Source organism: Salvia miltiorrhiza, chromosome 6, assembly GCF_028751815.1.
Source record: "Salvia miltiorrhiza cultivar Shanhuang (shh) chromosome 6, IMPLAD_Smil_shh, whole genome shotgun sequence".
In the NCBI taxonomy this organism is placed as follows: domain Eukaryota; kingdom Viridiplantae; phylum Streptophyta; class Magnoliopsida; order Lamiales; family Lamiaceae; genus Salvia; species Salvia miltiorrhiza.
The window spans coordinates 14791242-14816034 of record NC_080392.1 but is presented as its reverse complement, the minus strand read 5'-3'; the positions used below and the strand labels follow the sequence as shown (position 1 = coordinate 14816034).

At 37.7% G+C, this 24793-nt stretch overlaps 3 protein-coding genes across 4 annotated transcripts; 2 read left to right on the top strand and 1 right to left on the bottom strand.

Annotated features, from left to right (window-relative positions):
* Positions 1 to 222: 222 nt before the first annotated feature.
* Positions 223 to 979, bottom strand: LOC130990542 (uncharacterized). Its single transcript, XM_057914769.1, has 2 exons — positions 332 to 979; positions 223 to 228 (listed from the first exon to the last, which is right to left on the bottom strand). Exons 1-2 carry the CDS (start codon positions 977 to 979, stop codon positions 223 to 225), a joined length of 654 nt encoding a protein of 217 aa, XP_057770752.1.
* Positions 980 to 5691: 4712 nt separating this feature from the next.
* On the top strand, positions 5692 to 7892 carry LOC130988902 (protein POLYCHOME-like). 2 transcript variants are annotated; one of them, XM_057912882.1, is made up of 3 exons: positions 5692 to 6021; positions 6470 to 6928; positions 7148 to 7892. In XM_057912882.1, the coding sequence occupies exons 2-3, from the start codon at positions 6482 to 6484 to the stop codon at positions 7514 to 7516; spliced, it is 816 nt and encodes a 271-aa protein (XP_057768865.1). In that variant the 5' UTR covers positions 5692 to 6021; positions 6470 to 6481; the 3' UTR covers positions 7517 to 7892. The 2 variants fall into 2 exon arrangements, with proteins under 2 accessions (XP_057768865.1, XP_057768864.1); XM_057912881.1 differs by having other exon boundaries at positions 5737 to 6029.
* Positions 7893 to 21703: 13811 nt separating this feature from the next.
* On the top strand, positions 21704 to 24519 carry LOC130988901 (uncharacterized). The gene is made up of 5 exons (XM_057912880.1): positions 21704 to 22692; positions 23388 to 23472; positions 23557 to 23726; positions 23820 to 24094; positions 24167 to 24519. The coding sequence occupies exons 1-5, from the start codon at positions 22320 to 22322 to the stop codon at positions 24341 to 24343; spliced, it is 1080 nt and encodes a 359-aa protein (XP_057768863.1). The 5' UTR covers positions 21704 to 22319; the 3' UTR covers positions 24344 to 24519.
* The last annotated feature ends 274 nt before the right edge of the window (positions 24520 to 24793 follow it).

The window sequence follows — 24793 nt, the reverse complement described above, 5'->3', positions numbered from 1 at the left end:
GCGACCTGGCAAGCGATCGCCGTTCTGGTCGCCGTTTTCACTCCTTAAAACGCTAAAATTCGGCGGTCAACTCCCTTTGACCGCCGAACTGCTCCTTTTCCGTCCCGACTCCAGAATCTTCGTCTTTTCTCAATTTTTGGGCTCGATTCTCTCAAAACTCTTCTCTTTAACATATTCCTTACACTCCATGCTCCAATATCATTCAATTCTGCATCCAAACAGTCAAAACTACACCCAAACGTGAAATCACGAAATAATAGTCAATAAACTCTAAACGATAATGAAACGGGTGTAAAATCGACTTAAACTACATAATATAAACCATAAAAACCATGCAAAATGAGTGTTTATCACCATACGCGAGTGGGAATAAACTTTCATTGCCGTCCTTGGTCACTGCAACAAATAGAATACCCCTATTCTTGCCCTTCAAGTGTGTGCCGTCAACTACAATCACTAGCCGTAAGTTGAATATGAAACAACTAGCCAAAGCTGCAAGAGCAACAAATAAGTGTTTGAATCGACCATCAGGGTCAACTTCCCACTCCACCAACGAACCGGGATTGGATTGTCTCAACTTGTATAAATACTTAGGCAGCATCTCGAAGGATTGATCATGTCGACCATAAACCATCTCAGTCGCTCGATTACGGGCTCGCAATGAAACATCATACTTGATCTGTACACCAAACTCACGTTGCAGCTCCAGCTGGATGGCCTTCGGCTTCAAGATCTCACAATCGTTATGTATTTTCTGTGCTAAATATGTTGCAACGACTTTTGCGGGGGCCTTTATTCGCTTTACGCGCCCTAGATCACCGTCGCATGAGTGCTCATTGGTAAACTTATACACACCCCAAATGGATCCATCTTGAGACGATGCACTGAGCTTGAAGGGGCACTTATCTAAATGCTTGCATTTGAAGTAAATTCGTCTGCTGTCTGATTTGGTGACAGAATATTCCTTGCCCTGCTTCATGTTCCACAGACCGATTGCAACGATCAGATCATATTTGCTATTAAAATAAGAGTTCTTTGACAACTCCCGAGGTAGTAGCTGATAATCTTCAATATCCACAAGTGCCGCTACAGCGTCCAACGGGATAATCGGAACTAACCAATTAGTTAGTTCATCTGCTCCAGGAACCTGTTCATCATCATCGGCATCGATCTGCAAATTCTGCCAACCTGCATATTCAATCCCCGCCCTTCTCAAGTTCTCTAGCTCCGACAAGTCTTCAGAGGCGCTTGTATCAGTCTCGGCTTCAGACGATGGAACATATTATTCATCTACATTATCAGCATTCTCCACAAACTGAGGCTCGTTTGTATATTGATTATCAGCTGGACCCCAATAATGCTCAGTTGTTTGGTGATCGTAAACGTTCGGATTTGGCTCATCCCATGAAGGCCAACCCGTTGACTGATGATTACCCCAAGTGACCGACGGTTCAACAATTTCTTGCGCTGGTGAATCTCCGGCTGATAGGTCTAAATAAGCATATCTTTGGATTGCTTCCAATTCGTCCCCACTTTCGAATATTGCACTAGATTCACCTCAATATGCGGAAGATTGAGGGAGATCGAACGAAGGAACATACACTCCTCCACTATATTCGTCTTCGACAACATAAATCTCAGGAAAATGTGGCTGGGACACCAACAACTGAAGCAAATCATTGTCATCGGCAAGAAGATTTTTACTGTATACCCTGCCATTTAATCTATTCGTCAAATAATACAAGCTGTAATTAGTGCTCAATGAATTATCCAACATCAGGTGATTTATCATGTACAACGTAGTAGCCATGGTGTCTCCGAAAATATGTAAACTCTTAGAAGAGCCGCCGATGTACTCATAACCATTGAAGACACTTCCATAATTAACCACAAAGTATCTCCCATATTCATTCATCTATAGAAAAAATAATAAATAAATAAATATATGATGTAAAGGGAATAAAATGTAAAAATACAACATATAACATGTTAATACACTCGAAAAATATATGTCCGTCCGGGGAAGTTTCCGAGGAAAAGTGTCCGGTCGTGTATTACATAATATGTAATAACACACGGCCGGACACATTTTCAAGGACACTTGTCCGGGCGGACACATGATTTTCGAGCATATTAACATGAGTTATGTAGCAATATATATGTATATAACTAAAATGTAAGTAATAATTACTAATTAATACTTTAAAACATGATAGAATGTGCTCTAATTCACATATATTTCCTTCAAACATAGCTTTAAATCATAAAGTATGCTATAATATGCTAATAATTCACATAAGCATATAGGATCAAACAAAACATTGAAAATAAACAATAACCAACTTAAATTACATTTCAAACGTAAAATGACATACCTTTAAACGTTCGGATGAGAGAATTCACAAATAATAGCTTCACCACTTGGAAAATATTATAATTTCTATTGAGTTTGAGTGTTTTTTCACTTTGCAATGGAGTGTGTCCGTCTAGATCTCATATATAAACAAAGATTTCTTCATTTCACGTGAATTTCAATGAAATTAGAGTGTTTGACATGAATACTTTACTGACAAGGCTATTTCACATCATATTTGTCGTTTATCATCAAAAAAATTTTTTAAAAAATTATGTCCATTAATTAAAGGTTTTAGAAGTAAATCGTAGGCTAATTAATCAATGGAATATAAATACTAAAAATTAACACAATCGATATTGGCACTCAAAACACACAATGGATTAAAAAAAAATGTGTCCGACCGGCGGAAAAAACAAGTGTCCGGCCGGTGAAACCTTGTGTCCGGTTGGACACTGGTTTTTTCTGGTCGGACACATTTTTTTATTCCATTGTGTGTTTTGAGTGCCAATATCGATTGTGTTAATTTTTAGTATTTATTTTCCATTGATTAATTAGCCTACGATTTACTTCTAAAACCTTGGATTTTAATTCAAAAATAAATAAATATTATATTTTGTTTGAGTCTTTCACTTTTTCCAACACTTATTTGACCGATTTCAATCTTTAAATTGATGACATTGATGTTTTTCTTACACTTTAACAACTTTTGTAAGACTTTGTCATAGATGTGTAAGACCTTTTGTGGAAAACAATGCACAACCATCACATTCAAAGGGCATTTTCGGTGGTTCACACAATTAGGGCATAGATTGCTTTTTATAATAAGAGAGGGCATTTAAAAAAAAAACATAAGGGATGGAGCATTTTAAATTTCCACTCCAAATTTGTTACTATATCATAACCTCCAAATTTAACATAATTTCTCACCATTTCTTAAATTATCACTAAAACGTGGTACAACTGAGTGTACCGTATAATCGGGTTGTCCCGCACCCAAACCCTGACCCGCATCCTGACCCAAATAGTGTAAATGACACTATTCGGTTATACAAATGACACTGCTTATAATTGACACTCTTCGGTTATATAAATGATATTGTAATATTTTAAAATGTTATGGTGTCATTTAAAATATTATAGTGTCACTTACAATTTTATAATGTCAATTACATGAAGTGTTATTTATATTTATGAATAAAGTCAATTATACATAGTGTTATTTACAATGTTATAGTGTAATTTATACGTAGTTGTTCGCTATTTTATTTGACACGCCACAAGTGTACGGGTGCAATTGTGTACAGTAGCAAGCAAGGTCGTATTCCACAGAGACTAAATTAACCAATTCCTATCCTAAATTATTTTACTCTATCTGGACAAAAGAAATTAGGAGTTTTGTTTTTAAAACTAAATAAATAAATAAATAACAGAAAACAAAATAAATCAAGCTGTGAAACAGAGAAACATATATGAGAAGATTTCCCAAGGTAAAGGTTTCAACAGATTCTCCTAACTAACATGTTCAATTCAATTAATCAGATGATTCCTAAGGCAATCTCAAAACTAGTCTATACCCACTCCCGTGGCATAAAAACCGTTGATTACATGCAAGGCTACCGTCCCCGGATCGCACTTCTAACATGTAACTCCTAAAAGTCCTAGGATTAACGCCCTCACAGTTATCAATTCCCTTTAGAATTAGAATAAATATGTTCTATGTTCTTAGTTCAGGTAATAATTATCATCTCCCGATCTCAAATTAAAACCTATGATTATGCTAAATTGGTGGCCAATCAATAAAGCAAACAATTATAACAAGAACATAAAAAGGAATAACAATCTCAATTAATCGAATCAAACAGTCAGAAATTCAAATCATGTCTACTCCCTAAACCCTGGGAAAAAGGATTCTAGCCACACATAGACATATGACTAGAAATCAAAATCTCGAAAATACAAATAATCATTCAACAATAAAACCGTAGTATAGTTGAGAATCTTCAATCTTGCTCTGCTCCGTTCTCCGTCTCCCTCAGCTCTCAGGAAAAGTAAAATATGATATAAGATGATAAAAAGCTGCAGAGAATAAGTTATTGAGGAGTATTTATATGCCCTAGGTCTTGTAGCTCTCAAAAATACCCAAAATCTCTAAAAAAAACGAATTTTGGACGGAAATACGGCGACTCGCGCGGCCGCATGGTTGGCCCGCGTGACGAAACAGAACTCCTGACAGCTTTGCGCAGTAATTTTGTTTTGGCTCGTTCTCTCTCGTCCAAACTCCGATTTATGATCACGAACTCCTCTAGAGACGAACTACAACTTGTATTTCAGCCAATTCTTCCAAATTCTGCTTCATTATTTCTGAAAATTCGTTCAAACACAAGCAAGTAACAAGTTCTTGACCATAAAACAATATAAGCTCAAATAAATCATCAAACACACAAAATCCTCATAACTAAACATCAAATATGACACACCAAGAGGTAAAAATGCATGTTTATCAGTAGTGTCATTTGTATAACATAATAATGTCATTTACACGATTTGAGTTAAGATGTGGATTTAGATCAGGATGCGGGTCAGAATTTGGATGCGGGTCAATCCGATTGTACGATACACCCGATTGTACCCATAAGCACCTCTTAAATTATACTCCCTCCCTCCCGCCGAGCTTGAGGCGTTTCTTTTGGGCACGGAAATTAAGAAGTTGTAGATTAATGTTTTAAATGTGTAGTATAAAAGTGATAAAGTAAGAGATAGAAGGTAATAAGGGGTGCAATTAGTTTTGTAAATTAGTGCTTTGGGCATGTTTGATAGCCCTAGATAAAGCAATATAGATAAATAATCATATCTTATCTAAGCGTTTGATAGCAATATTGATTAACAAGAAGGCTCGCTCTTATATCACTGTTCCACTGAGAAATTTAATATCTCATTCCCCTGGTATTATTTATCTAAGTTTTATTTGTCTAAGTTTTATTTATCACCCTTTATCTCAATTTATATATCAAAGACACCCTAAATTGCCTAATTTTTGCCAAAAAAAAAAAGAAATGACTTAAATTCGGTGGGATAGTCCGAAAATGAATACGACTCAAGCTTGGTGGAACGGAGGAAGTAGTATCTTTTTTGAGGGGTCTTAAATTATAGTATCAGTAGTACGAATTATAAATGTATCACGCATACCATAATTAGTGTAGATCAATGTAGTAACAAATCTTAATATTTTTCAATTAAATTGTTTCTGCATTCATGAGTTTACTAGTTACATGAAGTTCAAAAGTAAGCTGGATGGGCAAAATGGTAATTACAGATCAAACTTGACCTACCGCTTTGAAACAAATTTGAATTTCAACGGAAAAATATCGCCATCATCCCGCTTTCCATTTTTGCTGAATTTCAAATTTCACTTCATTTTCGCCAGAGTTTTTCAGTTCCATTTCTGCTCAATTTCATTGTATAAATTGCCGCCCACTTCCATTTCCGAAACTCGCCATTTCACCTTCCTTCTCGGCAACTCCTTCTTCATCTGAACCCCTAGATTCACAAATACTCACACTAAAAAGGGGGGAAAACTTGTCCGTTGATTCTGCTTATTACTCGTCTGAAATTTCCTTGCTTTCACCAAACGAAGTAATCGGATAGATCCCAGAGAGTTTTCGAAGGTACTAAGGTGCTAAATTTTTTGCTATTTTTTGTTCTGGGGTTTTCCGAGTTCAGTTCCATGCTGGGAAAGTGACGGTTTTCCGTGGGAAATGAACCGGGTCACTAAGAAATCATTTTTCTCAGTGTAGATTGGTCAAGATTTGATGAAATCTTTCTATGTTCAGTGGGTTTTAACCCTTTTTTTGTTATGTACTATCTAGTAGCACAGACGATTAGATTCGTAGTGATAAATTTTTAACCCTAATTGGAAAAGGCTTTAATATTTCGTAAGAAGTTGGCTCTAATCTTCCTTGATTAATGCGGGTTTTTATTTGAATCTGTGGGTATAGTTAGATTTGGGAAGTTGATGGAGTAATTGTAGTAAAAGGCTGAAATTTCCCATAAATTGTTGTGAATCTATCTTGATATTCTTGCATCTGATCACACTTAATTACCATGGTTCTGAAGTTATTCGACAAAATGCCTGAATCGAGAGATCGGCTGTCGAGGCAAGACAGCATCATAGCATCTTACAGCCGAAGGCGAGTTTCAAGAGCTGGTGATTGGAATAATGGAAGGGGAAATCCGATAGCTTTTGTTCTTGAAGATGATAATGAAGAAGGGCAGAATGCAGGAACACCATTCCGGTGGAGAGATACCACGATGGCCGGGAATCCCGGATCAGCTGGAGTAGCTGCTGGAGGTGCTTTTGGGACCCCAAGAATTAGGCCTCGAAACTTGTCACCGGTGGTGGGAAGTGGTCGTAGCCGTGGAGGTGCCTTTGGGACTCCGAGAATTAGGCGCATTGCGCGGCTGGCAGGATCGGAGAACTTGTCACCGGTGGTGGGAAGTGGCCGCGGAGGCGGAGGTGCATTGCCTGCTTGGTATCCCAGAAGGCCTCTCAATGACATCACTGCTGTAGTGAGGGTAATGCTCAATTTTCTTGGAAAATCCATTTCCATTTGTGCTCTTTTTTAAAGATGATTGAATTGAATTGCTTCTAACTTTGCAATTTCATCACTGTGGTGAGAGCTTTATATCTTGTAAATGTGGTTTCAAATGCTAGATTACATGTGATTGCATTTGTCTGTAGTGTGAGAGAATTGGCTATGCATTTGAACTCTCTCTCTCTCTCTCTCTCTCTAGGCAATTGAAAGAAGAAGAGAGCGAGGAGGAGATGGTGAAGGCCTACAAACCATCCAAGATAGGACATCTAATGATCAAGCAAGCACACCAAGAGCTCATCTTGAGCACAACAAAGCTATGATTTCGCCACTACTGGCGTTTTCAAATAGGTGTTTCCCGCCAAGCATAGGCAAAGTTCCAAAGATATTGCTCGATATCACACATCACAAGGGAGGCGCAACTTGTTTGACACCACAGAAGACGCTCTTGAACAGCATAGATGCAGTCGAGAAGGTGGTGATGGAGGAGCTTCGGAAGATGAAGAGGACTCCCTCTGCCAAGAAAGCTGAGAGGGAGAAAAGGGTCCGCACATTGATGTCCATGCGCTGATGAGAGAAAGCTCGTTTAGACTCGACCAAGCTCGTTTGGACTCAACCAAGGTTGAGATTGCAGGATTTTGATATGGGGGACATGGCTGATGATCATCAACTGATGATGATCCAACTCGGGTCGGTGTCATTTCTTGATGACGAGATACCAGTTGTGTTGATATATTTGTAGCTTTTCTCATGCTGCAAATCACATTTCATACTCATTTATTGAATGTGTCGTTAGGGTCAGTTTGGCAGAAACAGATTCATATTCATTGCATATGAAATTGATTCTCGATAAAGATGTAAATAAAGGCTTCATAGCTACTTTTCGTAGAACATGAATGTTTAAACATCAATTTTCTGACTTTAGTTAAATGTTTGCTTATTCTGTATATCCGTCCCAAAATCCAAATTAGGATTTTGAGTTATCTTCAACTTTAGTCTAGTTATTTCTTTTTTAATTTAGACCATCTCCAACCTTACTCTATTTTAGCTTCAAAACCTATTTTAGAGTTTAAACAAGCTCCAATCTTACGCCATTTTGGTGCAATGAATAATGTTGTGCTATTAATAGAATGACATTGTTCATTATCCTTTACTTTTGGATTTGTTTTATTATTACTTCCCCTGTCTCACAATTAAGCATTTATTTAAAAATAACACAAATTTTAGTTAAATGATTGAGTATCTTGTGAGAGAAATAAGTGTCTCGTCTTTATATGAGTATTAAAGTGATTAAAGTTGAATGATAGACCTACATTAGAGGGTTGTGTGAATTTTTTTTACTTAAAATAAAAATATATATTAAATTGGGGGACAAAACTATAAAATGAAAATATGGATACTAAATTGTCGGATGGAGAAAGTATTATTATTATTATTAAGCAAATTGTTGGAGATGAACTTGACTTAGATTATTTTAATTTTAAAATTGTTGTATAATAATGTTGATCATTAGAGATGCAACTAATTGATACTCCCTCTGTCCGCCAAAAGTATTCCACAATTACTATATTTGGTGTCCGCAAAAAGTATTCCACTTTCCTTTTTAAGCCATGGTCCCACCATCCACCTTTATATTTTATCCTTACAAACACTCTTTATTTACAAAAAACCCACCCCAAATTCAATCTCAACCACACATCTCATAAAGTGGTGGGACCCTTTCTCCACTACATCAACATCATCACACATTTTATTAAACTCCGTGCCCGGCCAAAGTGGAATACTTTTGGCGGACGGAGGGAGTATGATGTACTCCCCCCGTCCCACGACTCTTGACACGTTTGGGTTCGATACGGGAATTAAGGAGTTGTAGATTAGTGTTTAGTGTTTTAAGTGTGTAGGTAATAAAGTATAAAAGTGATAAAGTAGGAGAGAGAAGGTAATAACTACTCCCTCCGTCCCAATAATGTTGTCCCATTTCTTTTGGGCACGGAGATTAAGGAGTGTGATATTAGTGTTGTAAACTAGAAGGTCCCACATGTTTAAGAAGAAATTAAGTATGGCTTAAAATTATCTTGTTTCTTCTTCACCTCCCCCCGACGGCAACAGTAGGCGGAGCCACACCTGCGCCACCTCCTTCCCCGGCGTCAGCACAGCCACCAGCCTCATCGCCGCCTCTCTCCATCCGGAACAATGAACAGAATCAAGCAAAAGAACAAGAATAAAAATCAAATCTTTAACCCAAGAACAATTTCTTCAACAATTTTTTGCTTACCAAGAACAGAAAAATCAAGAACAAATTTTTCATCATCTTCATTAACCAAGAACAGAAAAGCCAAATTTCTTCAACAAATTTTCCATCGTCTTCGCTAACCCTATGGCTGTACAGTCGCCGGAATCGAAGGGGTGGCGTTTGGATTTGGGGATTTAAGGCTCGGAGGCGGAGAGAGAGGTAGAGACGGCAGCCCGTCGCTGTTGCTTCGCCGAAGGGAAGCTGATGGCGAGGCAAGAGAAGAGGGAGTTTAGGGCTTAGATCTGTGCTCGACGGATTTACAGAGGGGGAATGAGGGAGGCGGCAACGGCGGCGGAACAGAGGAGGAACGAATTTATAGAGGGGGAAGAGGGATGCGGCGACGGCGAAACAGAGGGGAAGAGAACGGCGGTGGCTGTTGAGTTACAGAGGGGGAAGAGGGCAGCGGATTTATAGATGGGAAAGGCGGAAGATGGCGCCGACGGAGCAGAGGGGAAGGAAGCGGCTGCACCGGTGATTTACAGAGGGGAAATGGTGGAGAGAGGGAGAAGGGGGAAGGTGGTAGAGAGAGAGAGACGTAGATGTGTAGATGTGATTTAGAGGGGGAGTTTAATTAGAATCATGTTTAAGTAGAAGTTAATTAGCCCATAAAATTTACCTAAAAAGGAAATGGGACAAGATTATTGGAACAAACAAAAAGAAAAGTGTGACAAGATTATTGGGACGGAGGGAGTATTACCTTATTTGAAAATGTGTCAAGATTTGTGGGACAACCCAAAAATAAATACGTGTTAAGATTCGTGGGACGAAGGGAGTAATAGAATAGGAATGGAATGACTATTTGTATGTTCATTCCATTCATATGATTTGTTTGTATGCCTTTCGACTTTCCATCAATAATCACCACTTTATTCATTTCAATGTTTATTTTATAAACACACCGATCATTGAAAATATTATTTCATTCTCACCATCCTTTCATTCCTATCTTATTTATTTTCATACCGTTAGCCTCCTTAATGATTTTTCATTCCCATATTCATTCCACAGACACACAATTATTAAAAACGTCACTCCATTTTCATTCTTTTCACTCATTTTGTTCATATCTTATTCCTTTTGTTCATTAATAGGCTCCTTAGTGATTTGAATTACAAAAGGTTAAAACTTTATACCATTTTTATAGTCTTTGAAAAGTTTGATATTGAATTGATTACCAACCTTGTTAAGTTGTACAAAATGATGTAACTAAGAGCATATCCAACGTCGGGTCGATAGCCTCGGATCGACACAGGAAACACGGCGCACTAGAGAGCCGCAACAGTGCGACCCCGGTTTGATAGTCCACCTCGGGTCGATGAGCTGATTTTGTTAAATGCGTGCTTTTGACGCGCGCACAGAATAATTAAAAAAAATTAATGACATTTCAGATTTTAAATGTTTTTGGAGAAGACGAAAATGGTTGGGAGAAGTTTCTCTTTTGGTTTTGGTTTGGGGCGGTGGGGGTGGGGATAAGGATGGCAACGGGCCGGATCTGGACCGGGTCTGGCCAATACCAGATCCAGACACCAAATCCAGATCCGCGGATCTGAAAATTTTGGATCCAAATCCAGATCCGTCAGATCCACGGATCCGCGGGTCCAGATCCATGAATTTACTGTTTTCAAATTAAATTCAAAAATAAATTCACAAAATCAACAACATTTAATATCCATCATGAAAAATATTGTACAAAATCAACAACATTTAATATCCATCATGAAAATCAAGTCATCAAAATATCAAAATAAACAAATCTCAATGCATGAGTCTACGAGAACAAGTCTTCCCCAATCCAAATTACATTTCCTAAGAATAAAAGTCATCATCCATGGCACAACTACTTTCAACATCATCGACATCCTAAAAAAATAAGAATAATGCGACTCTTGCATGTAGTAATGCATAAGTATCCTAATTCCTCAAATACCATGATTGGAAACAATTAATACTCATGTGGCCACACTTTGAGAATTCATAATTAATCACAATCTCTCATTTTCATTCTCATCTCATATTCTCTTCAACTCCAAAACAACCATGGCAGCAGCTTATGCAAAAAAATTCGAATAAGAAAAATCAGAAATTCACAATCCAAATCAGAACCTAATAACCTAAGACAAAACATTCATAAATTTCGAATATAAATCAATTCAAATCAGAATCAAAATTTCAGTCATAAACATGCTCAAAATCAAAATCTAACCTTTGATTCAAAGCATCCTGTGGTAGATAAGCTCATGGCTGAACGACGGTGGAGGTGGAGTCCTGCGACGAGTCGAAATAGAGTGACAGAAAGGCGGCGGTCGAACTGGAGTGACCGAGAGAAAAAATGGACTGGAGTCACACGAACCGGAGCGTGCTGTTGTTGTTCCCGCCTTCGCCGACGGCGGACGGACGAATTGGAGAAGAAGATCGGCGTTGGGAGTGAAGCGGCTGGAGTCGCACGAACTGGAGTGTGCTGCAGTGCTGCTGCTATTCCCGACTTCTCCGGCGGCGGGCGGGCGAGCGAATTGGAGAATGCGACCGGCGATGGAGGTGAGGCGGCGTGACTGAGGCCGAGAAGGAGATGGGAGTGAGTCGAGCGATGAAGAGGGTCAGGCGGCACGGGAGTGAGAAGAAGTGAAGAACCGAGAGGGGAGAGAGAGATGAATTAGAAATTAGGTTTACAAAGTTATTCTAATTTTTTTATTATTTTTAATTTTTAATATATCTATTAATAAAATAAATATAAAAAATAAATAATATATTTTAAATTAAATCGGATCCACGGGCCGGATCCGGATCTCAAATGTCAAGATCCAGATCCGCGGATCCAAAAAATTGAGATCCAGATCCGTAAAATAGGATCTGGATCCACAGATCTAGACCGGGTCCAGGATCCACTGCCATCCCTAGGTGGGAAGGTATTGTGTTAATTTTTTATAATTCCTTTTACATATTATTTTAATTTTAATTTTTGATTTGTTTTAAAATTCTAAATTTTTATTGCAATTTTAATTTTAATTATGTAATTTTTTCAGTTATTTAAATTATATAATTTTTATTTTTAATGTAATATTTAATTTTAATTTCAATGAAAATTAAACATTTTAATATAAAAGTGTAGAAATTGAAATTTTGGTGAAAATGAGGATTTTAGCACCAAAGAAAGAACTATGCATTGGGGGGGTGCTTAAGGTGGGGGCCACCATTAGAGCATCTCCAATGGGTGGGTAGTTTGGGTCTTAGATGGTGGTCCCCACCTAAGACCCACCAATCTCCAATGCAAAGGTCTTAGTTTGGGTCTAAAATCCTCATTTCCACCAAAATTCCAATTTCAACACAATTTTGCTAAAATGTTTAATTTTTCATTGAAAATAAAATTAAAAATTACATTAAAGATAAAAATTACATAATTTAAATTACTTAAAAAAATATAATTTTAAAATCTTAAAACTGTAAATTCACAACCGATCAATCCAAGATTGTAATCCAGATCGCAACAAGAATTCAATCAAAAGTAAAATGAGAAACAAAAGCCAAAGGATTTACGTGGTTCGGATTTTTCAATCCTACGTCCACGAACAAGAAAATGAATCACTTTTATTATCTCTCAAAATGAAGAACAAATCAGACTCAAGAATGAGTAAACTCAGCCTATCAAGATCTATGATCGAGCTGAACTATTCACCCTCTCGCACTCTCTGATAATTTTCTCTCTGTACAATCGTGAACTCTCTCTCTCATCTCATGAATAAAACCCCCAGCTAATCCTGTGCACAACTAACTCAATATTAGACCTTACAAAAATTACAAGTAAGTACTATAAGTATAGCTATTTGCACATAAGCCTCTCGGTTCCTCATGCAGATGATTTGTGTAGTCACCATGCACCACAAATCTCCACCTTGACATAGCAAATCATCATCTTTCTGTCACCTTTAATCAGAACTTTAGTTTCCACCATAAGACTGCTTTTCCAGCAGCCTCACAAGCTTCAAACAATATTCGAATTTTGCAGTTGGTAAAGCTTTAGTCAACATGTCTGCAGCATTCTCCTCCGTTGACACTTTAGCTATTCTTATCACACCTTTGCTAACTATATCCCTCACAAAATGATGTCGCACATCAATGTGCTTTGATCTTTCGTGGTATACTTGATGCTTAGACAAATGAATTGCGCTTTGGTTATCACACTTCACCTCCACAGTTTCTTGCTCAATACCAAATTCAGCCAATATACCCTTTAGCCAAATGGCTTCTTTAACTGCCTCTGTGATAGCCAAATACTCAGCTTCTGTTGTGGACAATGCTACCACAGATTGTAGCATTGATTTCCAACTAATTGCAGTCCCAAACAATGTAAATATGTATCCAGACTGAGACTTTCTTGAATCAACATTCGCAGCATAGTCAGAGTCCACATACCCCATTAATGGTTCCTGCATTTTTCCCTCAACTTTCTGGAATAAAATCCCACAACCTGCTGTTCCTTTTAAGTATCTCAATATCCACTTTAATCCAGCCCAGTGCTCTTTACCAGGATCAGCCATAAACCTGCTCACAACACTTATAGCATGTGCCAAATCTGGCCTAGTACAAATCATATTATACATAACAGATCCTACTATATTAGAATATGGTATATTTGCCATAAAATTGGCTGGTCTTTGAGAAATAGAAAGCTTAAAGTGTTGAGCAAGAGGTACCTTCACTGCTTTAGTTTCTGTCATGCTGAATTTCTTGAGTGTCTTTGTGATGTAGTCTTGTTGTATCAGCCATAGCTGATTTTCATCCCGGTTTCTGACCGGATCTATACCCAGAATTCTTCTGGCTTCCCCGAGGTCTTTCATCTCAAATTCAGCTTGTAGCTCAGCCTTTAGTTTCTTGATTTCATCCAAATTTTTGCTTGCAACCAACATATCATCAACATATAATAACAAATATGTAAACTCAGATTTCTCATTCTTTCTTAAGTATACGCAACTGTCAAACAATGATCTCTGAAAACCAATCTTAGTCATGTAATGGTCAAATCTCAGATACCATTGTCTTGATGATTGCTTCAGTCCATATAATGATTTTCTGAGTAAGCATACTTTGTTGCTGTTTCCAGGTTGCACGAACCCCTGTGGCTGCACCATATATATTCTCTCTTCAAGATCACCATGAAGAAAGGCTGTTTTGACATCAAGTTGCTGAAGCTCCAGATTCTGTTGTACTACAATAGCTAAAAGTATCCTTATGGAAGAGTGTTTAACAACAGGTGAAAACACTTCATTAAAATCGATTCCCTCCTTTTGAGTGAATCCCTTAGCCACAAGCCTTGCCTTGAACCTGATAGATCCATCTACCTCAATCTTTTTCTTGTATATCCATTTACAACCTATACATTTCTGCTTGACAGGCTTATCTACAAGCTTCCATGTTGCATTTTTCAGTAGGGAGTCTATCTCTTCTTGCATAGCTTTGATCTAGTGCTCTTTTTCCCTTCCATTCACTGCCTCCTTGTAAGACTTTGGTTCACTGTATTCAATATCCTCTGCCACTGTGAGTGCATATGATACTAAGTCGGTTTCTCCAAATCTACTAGGTGGCCTGATGGTTCTTCTCTGCCTGTCTCTGGCCAGCAGATAATCATTGAGATCACTGACATCTTCCTCATCCTCAGATTCTGATTGTGGCATCTGCTCATCTTGTGTATTAGCAGGAGTTGGAGATTTAAAACCTCCCTGCAGCTCCACCTGCACCTGAGTATCCTCCTTTTCAGGAGTCTTTGTTTCATTAGTAAGTAGGAACGGCATGACTCCTTCTTTGAATACTACATCCCTGCTTACAATAGCCTTTTGTTTACCAGCTTCTATACACCAAAGCTTATATCCTTTCACACCCTTTGGATAACCAATGAACACACATTTTAAGGCTCTAGGATCCAACTTTGTCCTGTCTTGTGTGTGCATATGCAAGGCATCCAAAAGTCCTAAGGTGTGAGTATTCAGGTGCTCTTCCTGACCAAAGTTCTTCTGGAGTTTTAAAACCAATAGCAGCTGAAGGACTTCTGTTTATCAAGTAACATGCTGTCACAGCTGCATCACCCCAAAACTTCTTAGGAACACCACTAGCAACAAACATAGATCTTATCCTCTCAAGGATAGTTCTATTCATCCTTTCAATGATGCCGTTTTGTTGTGGATTTGCAGGCACCGTTCTGTGCCTTTTTACACCCTTATCTGCACAGAATCTTTGAAATTCTTCAGATAGAAACTCCAACCCGTTGTCAGTTCTCAGATATTTAAGCTTTAGACCAGTTTGATTCTGCACTTCATTATACCAGTCTTTAAACTTTTGAAAAGTATCTGATTTTGCCTTTAGTATGTACAACCATAGCTTCCTGGAATAATGATCTATCAAGGAGAGATACCACTTTCCTCCTCCAATAGTTTCAGTTTTGGAAGGCCCCCACAAGTCACAATGCACATATTCCAATGGCTTATTTGCTGTCATTTGGCTGTTAAGAAATGGTAGCTTCTTGCTTTTGCCAAGAATGCATTCATCACATTCTTTTACTGTGAATTTCTGATGGTGTTGTAACAGCCCCTGCTTGAGTAATTCATTGAGACCTTTTTCTCCAAGGTGAGCCAATCTGCCATGCCAGAGTAGTGATTTGTCCTCTATACTTGCTTCTAACTCTCCAATGATAGTAGCAGCTTCCAGATAGTAAAGGCTCTTGTGCCTTTTTCCCATCATGACACATTTATCATCTTTCTTAACTTGAAGTAATCCTTGGTCAGAATAGTATGAGTACCCCTTAGATTCCAACTGTCCAAGGGAGACCAAATTTCTTCTTAAATCTGGTATGTATCTTACATCCTGTAAAATTCTTACGACTCCATCGTGCATTCTCAGCTTAATGCATCCAATGCCCTTAACAAGACATACTTGGTCATTTCCCAACACGACAGATCCCCCATCCTTGAGATGTAAATCATTGAACCACTCCATATGTGGACACATATGGAAGGAGCAAGCTGAGTCCATGATCCACTGATTTCCAACCTTGTGAGTTGCAACATTTAACATTTCGGCCTCCTCGATTTGGTCTGCAGTGTCATTTCCTTCCTTTTGCCCTTGCTTTGCCTGCTTTCTTTTCCAAGAATAGCAGTCCTTTCTTAAATGGCCCGGCTTCTTGCAGTGGTAACATTTCTTTTCATCACCATCTTCATTTTCCTTTGATTTCTTCTGATTTGCTTTCTTGGACTGTCCTGCTCCCTTCTTAAACTTTCCTGGCTTGCCTTTCCTAACATTCAAGCTTTCTGGTTGTGTTTCTTGCCTTCCTTCAACTGCCTTATGCAGTTCTTTAGCTCGCAAAACACTCATCACCTCATTGAATGTTATAGAGCTCTCCTTCCCAAATAGCATGGCATCTTTGAGATGCTCATAGCTTTTGGGCAATGCATTGAGCAATAATATTGCTTTATCCTCATCAGCCAACTTAGCATCAATACTTTCTAAATCATCCAGTGATTTATTAAATTCATCCAATTGATCAGAAAGACTCTTATCTTCAGTGAATTTATAGGAATAAAGCAATTGTTTCATGTGCAATCTGTTCGCAACAGATTTTGTCATGTACAAGGAATGGAGTCTATTCCATACCTCAAGAGCAGTTGCTTCCTTTGCCACTTCTCGAAGCACTTTATCCCCCAAACACAGAATAATGGCGCTATGAGCTCTCTGGTCAATTTCGTTCCAGCTGATCTTGGATGCTTCTTCATCCTTCGCCTTATCGACTGCTGCCGGTGGATCCCTTAAGGCACCCGCGAGCCCTTGCTGAATCAGTATGGCACGCATTTTAATCTTCCAAAGAGTATAATCGTTTTTGCCATTAAATTTCTCAGCCTCGAACTTCGTTGTAGACATTCTTCAAGATTGAAGCTGATAGACTCTGATAATCTTCTACCCGCCGCGATCTGAAATCGCCGTGAATTCGATTCCCTTTCTTGCGTTTCCCATAGACGGCGCCAAATGTAAATTCACAGCCGATCAATCCAAGATTGTAATCCAGATCGCAACAAGAATTCAATCAAAAGTAAAATGAGAAACAAAAGCCAAAGGATTTACGTGGTTCGGATTTTTCAATCCTACGTCCACGGACAAGAAAATGAATCACTTTTATTATCTCTCAAAATGAAGAACAAATCAGACTCAAGAATGAGTAAACTCAGCCTATCAAGATCTATGATCGAGCTGAACTATTCACCCTCTCGCACTCTCTGATAATTTTCTCTCTGTACAATCGTGAACTCTCTCTCTCATCTCATGAATAAAACCCCCAGCTAATCCTGTGCACAACTAACTCAATATTAGACCTTACAAAAAATTACAAGTAAGTACTATAAGTATAGCTATTTGCACATAAGCCCCTCAGTTCCTCATGCAGATGATTTGTGTAGTCACCATGCACCACAAAAACTACATAATTCCCCGACGCTTGAGCACCTCTTGAATCAAATGGTTGTGCCATGTCAATTGAGCTTCGTTCATATTCAAAGTATCCATGTTGAGGATCTTCAAATCGAGCTCTTCCCTTTTCACCGCCGCGAGTGTCTTCTTGGCCTCGGCTATGCCATGCACCGATTTTGGCCGAATGTTCCTTTATTTCGACGGCGACTTTCTCAAGCGCCTCGAAGTAAGACGATTGTGTGGTCGTGGAAGATGCTTCTCCCTTCTTGCCCTTGCCTTTGTCGCGCTTTGCCGCTTTCATCCCTTGGGGCCTCGTGGTGATGCTCGGCTCCGATGAAGTACTATTACCTTCGCTGTCGGATCCCTTCGACTTCTTGGTGGAGTAGACATCTGTGGCTCCCGTCATGAACTTTTGACACTCACGGAGGACTTTCCAAGCGCTCAAATAGCCGAATCTCTTCTTGTGGTGAGCCTCGAACATCTTTTGGGCGGCTTCGGTGATTTGATTATCGTTCATTCCGCTACCCCAATTGTCGTGGCATGTTTTGTAGTAGTCCATCCAAAGCCGCGTCTCCCTCGAGACTCGACTGAAGTGGGATTTGATAACATCTGCCTTAAAATTGAGCCCAAAAATTGGATTGTGGGTAGCCTCCGCCCACAAGATGCAAATGAGCTCCGTCTCGTCGCCAAAGTAGTTGGTGCGCATCACCTTAGGCTTCGCCTCCGCCTCTTCTTCTTCAACGGTTGGCAATCCTCGTGGTTGAGTAGTAGCCACACCCGAAGCAAAGACGTTGGAAGCCTCAGAAAATGGAGCAAACTCCATCATCGGTTGAGTAGTAGGCACACCCGAGCTTCCGCCGCATTTCTCTAGATAATCGTCAAATTCACGATCCATTGAGCAAAATTTGAAGAAAAATATAAAACTTGGGAAGAGATGGAAGAATGATGTGAGAATATGAAAATTGTGGGAGATAAATACATATTATTTATAGAGGAAAAAAAGCAAATAAAAAAAATAAAAAATAAAAATCCTACAAACTAGCCGTTCAGCAACGGTAAACAAAGGGGAAAAAAAAAAAGAAAAGACCGAAAACGGTCAAATTTTTTAAAAATAAACGATTTTTTTTAATACGGCGCGTGTATTACACGCGCCTCACCTTCCTCGCCTTCGAACCGGGTCTCCGCCTCGACCCCGCTTCGACGCCGCGCGGGTCTCGCCTCCAACCGTGTCGATCCCCCTCTTCAACCCGAGCACTGGAGATGCTCTTATAGCACCAACTTAAGCACCTCCCATTGGAGATGCTCTAAGATGTTTAATAATTGTGTGTGTTGGTCAAGAAGTAAGGCCTTAATGACTAAGGCCAAAGATCTTGGGTTCCAATCTTTCGTGGTGCGACCTTTAAATTTCTTTATTTAATACTGTTAATTTATAAAAAAAAAGATGTTTAATAATTTACACCAATTATTAATGTTGAAACTTTTCTTTATATTTAAAAGTTGGAGATAATTTACTTTTGTGATAAAATTCATTTAATGGGATTCTCTTTTGATTTTCTTTTTTGACTTGAACAAGGGAAAGAATTAGTGATTTTTTAAATGCCAAATTTATTGTTTTGTATAACAACTATAGCAACCAAAAAGTAAAAAAACCCCACTTAAGTTTGAACTTAATTTCCTTCTTCTTAAGACTATATAATTTATTTATTAAAAAAAAGACTATATAATTTATCGTTTGAAGTTTGAACCCAAAACTATTATTTCAATCAGCTGGTCTCCTGTGCGGCAGTCGCATGGGATGCGACGGGTTTTATCCAACCTGACCCACATCAACGTTTATATAAAAACTTTCAGTGAACAAAATCATAAATGTCTTGTGGTGCAATGGTAATGCTGTGCCTCATTCTTCTCCTAAAGTGTTCAAATCCCCCTTGCCCCAATGTTCGTGGTTTATTCTCTTTTGATTCTTTTTTATTCCTTTTTCGTTTTTTTTTTTTGTTTTTTGTCTGTTAGTTCTTTTGCTTTTTTTTTTCAGCTGTTTGCATGTTTCGTTTTTTTTTTTTTCTTCAGTTTCTTATTTTAGGTTTTTTTTGGTTATTTTTTCTAACGACTATAAAGACTTAACAAAATAATTAAAATTATAGATTTTCGTGAGTAAAAATAATAATTTTTCGTGAAAAAAGTAATAATTTTAAAGTGTTACATTTATTCATATGTATAATTATTTTTTATTAAGATAATAGTTACTTTTAATAGGTATAAAATATACATTTGTTAGCACAAATGTATACTTATGTTAATATAAGTATTTACATTCATTCGATATAAAGTAGTAAATTTTTTAACTCTTAAACCCTGACATTAAACATTAAATCCTGAACACTAAATCTTAACCCTAGTATGAATATTTACTTTTAATAAGTATAATATATTCATTTGTTAACAAAAATATATACTTATGTTAATATAAGTATTTACCTTCAGTCAATACAAAGTATTATATTTTCTAAGCCCTAAACCGTGAAAACTAAACCATAAACCCTAAACACTTAATCTGAACTCTAGTAGGAATATTTACTTTTAATAAGCATAAGATATACATTTGTTCTAAAAAATGTATACTTATGGTAATATAAATATTTAACTTCATTCAATACAAAGTATTATATATTTTTCTAAACCCTAAGCGTTGAAAACTAAACCCTAAACACTAAATCTTGAATCCTTATTAGAGTATTTACTTTTAATAAACATAAGATATGCATTTGCTTTTATGAATAAAAATAACAATTATCGCGAACAAATGTAATGATTTAGAAACATTACTTTTCATCATATCAATAATTACTTTTCCTTACGACAATGATTACTTCAATAATTATTTGATTATTTTTAATTTTATTCTAGTATTTATTTCTAGGTTATTCAAAATAGTTATTATTATAATAAAATTAATTATTGACATGAAGAAATTTAACGTTTATAAAACTTTACTTTTCATCCCGTACATCAATAATTACTTTTTATTACGACAATGATTACTTGACCAAATATACAAAATTACAAGTACTAACGAGTAAAAATAACATTACTTTTATACATATCATTATCAACAATTACTTTTTATTACAATAATTATTATTTGGTTAAATAACTAAAAGAATAAATTCTCAAAAATAAAAGTAAAAATTATCGTGAACAAATGTAATAATTTAGAAATATTACATTCCATTGTAATAATAATTACTTTTGTTAACAAAAATATTTACTTTTCTTCATATCAATAATTACTTTTGTTTACAAAAATAATTACTTGAGAAAATAACTAAAAATAAATGTTCTTATAAATACAAATAAACATTATACTAAATAAATGTAATAATTCAGAAATATTAAATTTGTTCGTATCAATGATTACTTTATCAAATAAGTCGAACAATAATCAATAAAATAAAAAATATTGTAAAAAGAAACAGTAAAAAAATGAAAAGAAAGAAAAAACTGAAATAAAAAAAATGAAAAACAAACATAAAAACCCAATTTTTTTTAAGAAAAATAGTAAAAACGCAAAGTAAGATAAAAATAAAAATACATCAAAAAATGCAAAGAAAAAAGAACAAAAAAATGAAAAACAAATATAAAAAAAATCCAAATTTTTAATTTTTAATAAACAGTAGAAACGCAAAGAAAGGAAAAAGAAAAGAAAAAACTGAAATAAAATAAAATGAAAAAAAAAACCATCAAAAAACGCCAAGAAAAAGGAACAAAAAATTACATAAATCGGCCCTACACAGGATTCGAAACCGCGACCTCGGACGGACACAATGCTTTAGAGCACAGGAGCGACCGCTGCAACACAGCTTTCTATTTGTTTTTAATTGTCAAGTGTTTATATAGTTTTCTATCCGACCCGTCGCATGGCATGCAACCGTCCCATGGGATAATTTGCCAATTTCCATTTAGAAATGGAAAGATAACCATAATCTTGCCAACTTAAACCTAAAATTAAATATTAGTCCATGATTTGTGTCGAATTAGGTATGCAATTGACACCTCAAACTTTATCTCAATCCTTCAATCATGCACAATCATCGAGCCAAAATTATAGACAAAAATCAGATAAATTTTATGGATATAGTGAGGTGGCGGCGGGCCCTTAATCTAAATCCGCGGTGTCACACCACCACCTTCTCCGCCCCTAGTTTCCAGTTTCCATCTCTCTCTCTCTCTCTCACACACACACACGCACACGCACACGCACACGCACAATCTTCCCCTTCTCCGGATGGGTCTAAGCCTAATCGGGCGGTCTTAAAGTATAAGTTATTGTTATTTCGATCCCAACGTAGTCTTTTTGCCCTTTACAGATTCGGCTCTCTCTCTCTCTCTCTATCTTGTTGCAGACTGCAGCAATATTGCCATTGTTGTATTGGAAATTTCAGCTAGCTAGATCTGAATTTCATTTTGTTGTAATTATTGATATACTCTACTCTGTAAAGAACCTTTTCCCGCCCTCGACATCTCTGGTTTTGGTGTATCAATTGCGATTTTGATGTGGGATTAGCTCGCAAAGCCTAAAATTGATGGAAAAATATAGTCTTTGTTGATTTTGAGGTGTACCCTATTATTCGTCTAAAAAGAAATGGTGGCTGTAAATATGGGCACCCTTTACTATGTGCTGGATCATGTGTATGGTGCATTGCTGCACAGAACAAAGATTAGCCCTCCATTTTTCTCGAGGGGTTGGGGTGGGGCACAGCTTGAGCTTTTGGAGAGGATGATAAATCAATTGTTTCCCCAAATAGGTCAGAATTGGCCTCCCGCTTTGGTGCAGCCAGTTTGGAAAACTGTTTGGGAATCCAAGACTGCTTGTCTGAGAGAAGGGGTGTTTAAGACCCCTTGTGATGAGGTGCTTCTCAATGCATTGCCCCCTGAGAGCCACACTGCAAGAGTGGCCTTTCTCTCTCCCAAATCCGGCCAGCCGCAGAAGATGGCATGTGTTGTTCATCTGGCTGGTATTTCATTTCATTCTATTTGTTTGCCTGGTGTTTATTGTGTTTTCTTCGATGTTGGAAAATTGTGGGATTTGAAATTGTTTGACTTGGATTTGGAATTGGTTGTGTTCTTTGATGACTTTCTAGGTAATCCTGCTGTGTGTTTTGAGTATTGGTGATTGAGTTGAGGAGTTGCATACTGTTGTTTTGTGATTTTGCTCTGTGGCATTGACATTACCAGTAAACTAGTGAAAAACCTATGAGTTGAATGATGGTGTTGGATTTAGAATTAGGTCGTAGTTGATTAAGTGAATGGCGCTAGGGAAGGATTCATGGTAGTATCAATGAAGTTTTTGATTAGATTTAAAACCTTACCTAGGTGCTCCGAGCCTTGTTTTTCGTGATATTGTTTCATTCATCACTAATAACGGGATGCCTGTGTTCTACTACTGCCTGGATGTAGATTCGAATTGGTAGTGAATGTGTTGCTGTGCAGACATTGGCACATATGTAGATGCTCAGAAATATAGAAACACAAAAGATGACTATAGAGAAAGTGTTCTTCTTTTTCTTCTATCTATGTTCAGTGAAACAAACTTGTAAGATTTTGACATATGCAATTGCTCTCTTGTGATTGTGATAAAAGAATAAGATTATTTGGATTAGATAGACATGAGAAATGACGATAATGGCGTGGCATATGTCCTTTGTTTCAGGCACAGGAGACCATTCATTTGAGCGGAGGTTACGTCTTGGTGGGCCTCTGCTGAAGGAAAACATAGCAACTATGGTGCTTGAGAGGTGAAGTGGAACTGTCTTTTACCTAATAGCTCTTGCAATGCACAGATTTTCATCAGGAGTTGTACTGAAGCCATGAATTTGCAGCCCCTTCTATGGAAGAAGACGTCCTTTGCAGCAGCACGGTGCAAAACTGTTGTGCGTCAGTGATTTGCTCCTATTAGGAAGAGCTACCATCGAAGAGGCGCGTAGCCTTCTGCATTGGTTAGACTATGAAGCTGGTTTTGGGAAAATGGGTGTCTGTGGACTTAGCATGGGTAAGACACACAGCTTGTTTGCTTAGCTCTTGAAAGAAGATTGTTTTGTCAGTTTTTCTCTCTTGCCTTTGAATAGTTTGTGCATGAACATAGGCGGAGTACATGCTGCTATGGTTGGATCCTTGCATCCGACGCCCATTGCCACACTCCCGTTTCTTTCTCCACATTCTGCTGTTGTGCCATTCTGTGAAGGGGTATTAAAGCATGCGACTGCCTGGGAAGCTCTTAGAGACGATCTTGCTATGCAGAAAATTGCCTTGACGATCGAGGAAGTGAGGGAACGGATGCGGGACGTGCTGTCTCTGACTGATGTCACGCGGTTCCCTATCCCCAAAAACCCCAATGCTGTTATATATGTCGCTGCTACTGTAAGCAACATATATATGAATTTTGAATTTCTTGATATATAGTTGAGCTAAATTGTGCCCTATTATTGTCAGGACGATGGCTATATCCCAAAACACTCTGTATTGGAGCTTCAAAAGGCGTGGCCGGGATCGGAAGTAAGGTGGGTTTCGGGCGGCCACGTTTCATCTTTCATTCTACACAACGGGGAGTTCCGTAGAGCCATTGTGGACGGACTTAATAGACTGCAGTGGAAGGAATCACCTTCATGATATCATGCTACGCGTGAAGATGATACCATGATAAGTCTTCTTTGCCTCTAACTCACATTTGTACGCTGGGAGCCCAACAAAGTAATTGAACTGAAGGGTTGCCTTTTCTTTTCAGTTTCTGATTTGTCTTGTTAAAGGAAAATATCAAAAACTCAATAAAATTGTTAAATTGTTCATATAAGTTTGTTCATTTTGATATGAAAACCTCCTTCATTTGTTGCTAGTGTTTGAATGAGTTCTGGTATAGAGTGTATATATACTCATTCCTCGGATATTTCAAGAAGACGTCTATTTTTGTTGATAGTATCTTTGGTGTCTTCTTTGACATGTTTAGGTTCTCAGTCGTAGGATAGACTGCAGGAGTATTGATTGTTGTAGACATAGTCTTGTGTCGGGGAGTCGAGGATCTTGATGGTAGGAGGTTTGTTATCTAGGGACGTTGCCTTTAAC

Coding starts and splice junctions, on each gene's coding strand:
- LOC130988902 (XM_057912882.1), top strand. CDS start 6,482: ATGCCTGAATCGAGAGATCGGCTGTCGAGGCAAGACAGCATCATAGCA. Junction 6,929..7,147: donor ACATCACTGCTGTAGTGAGG/GTAATGCTCAAT, acceptor CTCTCTCTCTAG/GCAATTGAAAGAAGAAGAGA.
- LOC130990542 (XM_057914769.1), bottom strand. CDS start 979: ATGAAGCAGGGCAAGGAATATTCTGTCACCAAATCAGACAGCAGACGA.
- LOC130988901 (XM_057912880.1), top strand. CDS start 22,320: ATGGTGGCTGTAAATATGGGCACCCTTTACTATGTGCTGGATCATGTG. Junction 23,727..23,819: donor TGTCTGTGGACTTAGCATGG/GTAAGACACACA, acceptor GCATGAACATAG/GCGGAGTACATGCTGCTATG. Junction 24,095..24,166: donor TTATATATGTCGCTGCTACT/GTAAGCAACATA, acceptor TATTATTGTCAG/GACGATGGCTATATCCCAAA.